The sequence below is a fragment of the Nicotiana sylvestris genome, chromosome 9, assembly GCF_000393655.2.
Source record: "Nicotiana sylvestris chromosome 9, ASM39365v2, whole genome shotgun sequence".
Lineage (NCBI taxonomy): Eukaryota > Viridiplantae > Streptophyta > Magnoliopsida > Solanales > Solanaceae > Nicotiana > Nicotiana sylvestris.
The window spans coordinates 74,357,288-74,364,516 of NC_091065.1; the positions used below are offsets into that span (position 1 = coordinate 74,357,288).

The 7,229-nt window shown below is 37.4% G+C and overlaps 1 protein-coding gene across 1 annotated transcript; it reads left to right on the forward strand.

Moving 5' to 3' along the window:
• The first annotated feature begins 358 nt into the window (after positions 1 to 358).
• LOC104215764 (RNA-binding protein BRN1) lies at positions 359 to 6,634 on the forward strand. Its single transcript, XM_009765653.2, has 9 exons — positions 359 to 721; positions 876 to 958; positions 2,724 to 2,775; positions 2,970 to 3,095; positions 3,182 to 3,261; positions 4,342 to 4,518; positions 4,746 to 5,091; positions 6,017 to 6,160; positions 6,244 to 6,634. Exons 1-9 carry the CDS (start codon positions 550 to 552, stop codon positions 6,369 to 6,371), a joined length of 1,308 nt encoding a protein of 435 aa, XP_009763955.1. The 5' UTR covers positions 359 to 549; the 3' UTR covers positions 6,372 to 6,634.
• The last annotated feature ends 595 nt before the right edge of the window (positions 6,635 to 7,229 follow it).

The following is a 7,229-nucleotide window of genomic DNA, read 5'->3' on the forward strand; positions in this document are numbered from 1 at the left end:
CAGATGTGTATGCAAATTCAAATATCTTAATCTTAATACACATCTTAACATTCAGATGTGTATGCAAATTCAAATATCTTAATCTTAATACACATCTTAATATTCAGATGTATATTCAGATTCAGATGTCTTGATCTTAAAAAAACAAATAAGAGATGTTGATTATCCATCTTTGCCATCTATTAGAAATTCCCTAATTTCCTTATTGCCATGTCAAATCTTCGTAATTCCCCCCCCAAACAGCGAAGAAATTGAAAAAGTTCAGTGGCAATCTTGTAATAAACAAGAGAAACCAAGGGTATTAAGGAAAGCTCGAGAATATGAATTTAAAAATGGTGGAGATCTAATTTTGCCATCTAGAAATTCCCTAATTGCCCGAAATCAGCGAAGACCCGGCGGAGAAGAAGAAAAATAGTCAGAAATTAAAAAGTTTAACAGAGAGAGAAAGTGAAAGAGAGAGATCGACACAGTTGTCGAAGACTTTTTAGAGAGAGAAAGACAGTTCTCTTGTGTGTGTGTGAGAGAGAGAGAGAGAGTGTGGTGGCAGTAATGGCGGAGTCGCAGGAGGAACGGAAGCAGGAGAGCGAGGAGAGCGTGAAGTTGTTCGTAGGTCAAGTACCGAAACACATGACAGAAGCACAACTCCTCGCAATGTTTCAAGAGTTTGCTACCGTTGACGAAGTCAACATCATCAAAGACAAGACGACGCGTGCTTCCCGAGGTTCTCTCCTCTACCTCTACTTCTCCGCCCAATTTTTGGATCGCAATTGTGCAATTGCAGCAACATTGCTTTTGTTTTTCACTCTTCCTTTTAGGATTCGTACTCTCTAGATTCGTGTTTAACATTTCTCAAAATCCTAACTTGCTGTTTTCAGGTTGTTGTTTCGTGATCTGTCCGTCGAGAGAAGAAGCGGATAAGGCTGTCAATGCATGTCACAATAAGAAGACGCTTCCAGGAGTCAGTTTTCTTCCATGTTCTTCTATTTCCTCATTAATTAGTACATACATTGCGTTTCTACTTTATTAATTGAAGAAGATTTTTGCATTACTTGTATTCATTAGTTTTGTTAATTAATTACCTTACCTAATTAGTTAAAGAAGTTTCGTGTTGCTTGTAATGCCATGGAATCTTGGCGTTGTTCATTAATTCACTGTAATTTATAATTAATGACCTTCCGTAGTTAATTAAGAAGATTTATGTTACTTGTAAATTGTAATGCTGTGGAATCTCATCACTGTTCTGTAATTCTATGATCTTGATAATTAATTACCTCATTTTTTCGAATATATTTTAATTTTATATACTCAGATTTTTAAGCCTGCTGGTTTTCTGCTTAAAAGGGCAGCCCGATGCACTAAGCTCCCGCTATGTGCGGGTCCGGGGAAGGGCCGCACCACAAGGGTTTATTGTACGCAACCTTCCCCTGCATTTATGTAAGAGGCTGTTTCCAGGGCTTGAACCGTGACCTCTTGGTTTTGTGCTTGTTTAAGTCTTTTATATAAATATAGGGAGACGTAAAATGTTATTATATCTGACCTGTAATCGAGAAATGGTCCAAAATAAATATATATATCTGACCTGTAATTGTTGATTTGATAGTTTTGAGGTTGATAATGGCTATGAAATTCAATTGGTTGACTATATTTCAGAGGAATGTTAATGGCATCTTCTATGTGTTTTGACTTTCAACATGTAGAATGTAGGAAAGCAGATTGCTTTTTGAGGCTAAAGGCTTTCCCAGTTGTGACTTGTGAGTGGGCATTATCAAAGACTTGAATTCCGGGTTCAAGCTTCACTTCACTTCATTTGATATTTCCAAATAGTGGAAACTAGAATGGACGATGAGTGATCAGTCTTAACTGACTAAAGAAACTTACTCAATATGTTTGTACAAGCAGAAAGGCAAAATCCGTAGAGGGGAAATCTTCATTATAGTTTAAGTCATAAGTAGGGCACTTGAGAATCAAGCTGGCGACTACTGAGAGTACAGTGGCAGCTATAAGAACTTTTAGCAAATCATATCAGGAGAGAACTAAGAAGCGTATGGAGAAAGTTGCACGCCAGCTGGGGTGTTGGGCGGACACTGCAGCACCCGTGCATTGTGCAAGTAAAAAAAAGACTTAAGGCTGGATATATTGATCCTATATGGGTCTTATGCTTTTCATTAGTTCTCTATTCCTTTCTGATTTTCTTCTAGGTGAATAAGAAGACTTTCAAAAAAGAGAAACAATAAATACTGGCAGTCCTGTCTAGAGTAATCTATTTCTTACTAAATGTCATAGTTGGTTGACTGAAATAGCAGTGAACTTATCCCAAAAGAAAAAAAAGAAGAATAAAGTAGTAGAGATCACGGGGATACCATAGAGTTACCCTTAAGAGTCCAAGAGGAGTAGCAGAGATATTAGAGGCGTTTGGCATCATAGATTGGTCAAGAAACCAGGTTTTTTCTAATATCCTTTGGATCCTTATGGTTTCCTACAGTAACCTGACTATTAAACTGTATGCATGCCTTAACTTCATTTATCTTCTAACTTAGCATTTGATCTATTGCATATTGTAGTGAAGTGATTAATTTTCCATGCTGATATTTGGACTGAGAGTAGATACCAGTACACGCTAAGCTTATTAAGTTTATCTATGTCTGCAGTTCTTTTATATCAGCATCACATGTTTGTTTGTATTTCTTGTTAATGAGTCGTGTTGTTCTCTGTTTCCAATTCAGGCTTCTAGTCCGTTGCAAGTGAAGTATGCTGATGGCGAGTTGGAAAGACTAGGTGTACTATAATTTAAATTCTCTTGTTATCATAGTTGTTCTGAGTTCTTTTCATAGTTCCCTGTCCTTTTCTTTTCTTAAGATCTACTCCTGCTATTGTCAATCTTTTTGTTTTTGTGATACTAACTAGACTATTTTCTCTCATGTTTTATTTTTCTTCTTTTCTTTAATTCTTTTCCTTAACCTGAAATCCAGAGCACAAGCTTTTTGTTGGTATGCTTCCAAAGAATGTTTCTGATCCTGAAGTATCTGCCTTGTTCTCTCAATATGGAGTCGTTAAAGATTTGCAGATTCTCAGAGGTTCTCAGCAAACTAGTAAAGGTATACCTGGTACTATCTCTCTTAAGTTTAATGGTTTTCTGAGGGAGAAAATAGTTCATCTCCAGAAAATATCTTCTTTCTTGAAGGATGTGCTTTTCTGAAGTACGAGAAAAAAGAGCAAGCAGTTGCAGCAATAGAGGCTCTCAATGGAAAGCATAAAATGGAGGTTTGCATCAATCTCCTAGTATTTGGACTGCTTAAATGAAGTTCTTGAAATTGATTTTTAAGTTTGCATAGTGGCCATATGTATAATGTTTGTGCATAAAATGAATAGGAGTTTATAAGTTGCAGTGATTTTAGTGTGGGTGTCCCTTAAGCAGTTGATCTGGTGATAGTCTTTTCTTTGGGGCTGTATAATTTGTTAAGCATTCAGGATGGAGTACCCTTTTTGTGCATTTGTCCTGTTGTCTTTGCAGTAGTTTTGGAAGTATTCCTTGCAGGAATAGCATCTGTCATCATGAAAGCAGCATATGTTTGGCTTTAGATTGGGGTCATTTGTCAGTCAGCATGTGATCTGTTTATGTGAATGGCTTATTTATTGCCCTGTTGTTGCAGGCCAGCAGAATGGCCTATTTGCTGCCATTTGCTGTTCAGAGGAATTCAAAGACATTATCTGTTGATTTCTTTCTAGGCCATTTCGACGTGGCAGTCATGTGTGGGGTTGTTATGCCTTGAGGCTCTTGACTGAATTAATGAGATGCTAACTGTTTATTCTAATAATTCATTTAATTGAACGAGTTAGTTACTGCTAAAGAAAACTTGAATATTCATGTTATGATATTGAAACTTGATTCCTTCAGAGAGCTCATTCATTTAGGGAAACCATAATTCGCATCAGTTTGTCGAGAGGGCTTGTTACTGCTATGCCATTTGATTTGCATATACGCTCTTGTCTTTCCCCACTTGTGGGATTTCACTGGGTGGTGGTTGTTGTTGTTGTTGTTGTTGTTGTTGTTGTTGTACTCTTGTCTGTAGTCTGTCCCTGGAAGATGAATAGTTGATTAGAAGTTTATTGGAGTTGAGAGCAAGTGATGACCTGGATAAGTCACCATTTCTGTTACAATTTGCCAATAACTTTACTATGAGAATTTAGCTTGTCTGGAAAAGGGTGCCAAAGCTGTTTAAGTAGATTAGCTATCTTTTCATTATGAGGATTTCTGCATCTTAACTGAATCCTTTTAACTAATTCATGACTTCCAATTGCTGGAGATGTTGTCATCAAATTAGTCACACTCTTTTTTTCCAGGGTTCCACTGTCCCTTTGGTAGTCAAATGGGCAGATACAGAAAAGGAAAGGCAAGCCAGGAGGGCTCAGAAAGCTCTATCTCAGGCTTCTAATGCTTCCGACTCTAGACAACATCCCTCTTTGTTTGGAGCTTTACCAATGGGTTACATGCCACCATACAATGGCTACGGTTATCAGGTTGGTTGAGTTGTATTGACCAGTATTTGGTTATCAAGCTTAATGTCTTGTTATTGTGCTATGAATATGATGTGGATTGGCTTCCTCAGTTCCATCATTTATTACATTTCTTGATGTGAATTGTCATGATCCTTTGCCTTAATTCCATCATCTATTACTTTTCTTTGTCATTCTGGTTTTGCTAATCAATTTAAAGGTCAATGCAAGTTAATATGCTCACTTTGCAGACTCCTGGGGCATATGGGCTCATGCAGTATCGCCTACCATCAGTGCAGAATCAGCCAGCGTTTCAGAATATAGTTTCACCAATAAACCAAGCAAGTGCTCTACGTGGAGGTGCACCTGATCTTTCTCCTGGTATTAGCCCAAGAAATTATGCCATGTCACCTGGAAGTTATGTTGGATCCGCTTACCCAGCTGTTCCAAGGCTTCAGTATCCCATGCCATATGCTGGAGGCGTTATGAATACCAGACCACCAAGTGGTTCTCCCGGCTCGATGCCCCCTAGTACTGCAAACAGTCATTCTGCAGCATCTTCAAGTGTCAATTCAAGTACAGGGGGTCAAGTTGAAGGTTGTTGAACCTTTACTTTGCGATGCTTTTAGCTCTAGAAATTCTCTAGCTTATCAGGTACAGTCCCTAACCTAGGGGCTGTTAGGGCATTCTGCTGAAATGTGGCTGCTTGGCTATCTTTTGATTAATTATCTTGTGGAACTTGTTCCACATCATTGATAATTAGCAGAGGGCTGGTTGGTGATTTAGTACATATATTGCAAGGAAAGAACCTAATAGTAAATAGTAGTAGAAGAAATCAGTCATGTATATATGACACCAAGTTTTCTTTTTGGGCCTTTCTATGACTGGTATTGATGATAGTAGAATCTATTATCTTTGATTTTACTTAATTTATATAGGATCCCATGAATGCATTTGATCTCTGTCCAATGACATCTAATACAGTTTTCTTTCCTTTTTCTGCTCCCTCTGTTCCATTTTAAAGTAACAATCTTTCCGTTTTAGTTAGTTCCAAAAAGAATTGATACATTTCTCTGTTTGGAAGCATTTAACTTTAAACTTCCCACTTACCTTTAATAACATGCTTTTATAACCACATAAATGTCATCGCATGTTTAATACCACACGTTTCAACGATCTATGTTTCTTTCATAAACTCCGTGCTAGCCAAACACCGCGCATAAAATGAATCGGAGGGAGTATTTCCCTCGCCTGATAGTCTTCCAGCATGTCGATATAAGATTTCATTGACAAACTTCAAACATAACCAACCTTATGAGAGGAGCAGCATATGGAGATTCTGGATATATAGAGAGGAACTCGAATTAAACATTGCACAAGTTTTTAAATTTGTCGTTTGTACCACTTTATGTGATTGAGTGGTAGAGATGTCACTTGAATTGCTTATACATTACTTGCCAGTGATAGTTGAATATGTGGAAATGAAACTGCATTTATTAAAATGTAATTTTTTTGCTTACAGGTCCACCTGGTGCTAATCTATTTATTTATCATATTCCTCAAGAATTTGGTGATCAAGATCTTGCAAATTCGTTTCAGCCATTTGGTAGGGTCTTGAGTGCCAAGGTTTTTGTTGACAAAGCTACTGGTGTTAGCAAATGTTTTGGTAGGGACCTTGAGATGCTAGGTTACTTTCAATCAAAATTAGTGTTCTCGCTATTTAGCTTACTACTGAACTTCATTCTGCAGGATTTGTAAGTTATGACTGTCCAGCAGCCGCACAAACTGCAATCAATATGATGAATGGTTGCCAATTAGGTAGTAAGAAGTTGAAGGTTCAGCTTAAAAGGGACAACAAACAGAATAAACATTATTGATATCAAATGTGAGGTACGGAAAGATCCTTTGCATGAAATCATCACACGCAAGCTACTTGGGAGTTACTGTATTGGCAGCCATTGCCGGGCAGATTTGAAAGTTGAGCAGCAACATGGCAACTCAATGCAAGTTGTAGTTCCCTTATGGGTTAAAGTCCCACGCTTGTAATTCTTGATTAATTCTTCTGCCACTGTAATTTGTAATTTGTGTAACATGGAGTAACATTTAGATATTGATTATTTTATTGATTCTTCTCAATCGACATTATTGTGTCATTAAGTGATTGAATGGTTCTTTTTTTTTTCTTTTGCAATTCTTGTTTCTGTGGTCAAAAGTAACTTCTCTGTCTTCCTTTTGTTTTTAACGGAGGAAAAATGAAATGTCATGTTCCTGGGACTTGAGCATTCTTACTGTCTCTCAGGTTTGTTCATTTTCTAATATCCTTTGGAATGATGTTGTGAAGTAAAACAAAGTTGAAGTGTATCTTTATAATACTACATTCTATGGGAGGGTTTTTCTGTTTCCATCCTGAAAGCCAGGTGCTTTGTGATCAAATCATTGCTGTGGTTATTTGGTAGTTGTATTGCTGTTCAATTGACAGGAGCTTTTCATTCTCATTTTTCTCTTGTTTGTTCATTTCAGGAAGTTGGGTGTTACTTTTATGGTGCTTTTCGCCTTGTATGAAGGAAAGTATTTACTTGCCCATCTCGTTGCTCTGATGGACACTTTCTTCCATGGAGAGTAATGGGAAAATGTAGCTTGACATTGTCTTTATAGAAGGTAAATTCTATTTCTCAGCATGCTTACATGATTATTAAGCTGGGCCTTTTAATCCTGTAGGTGCAACTATGAAGAGC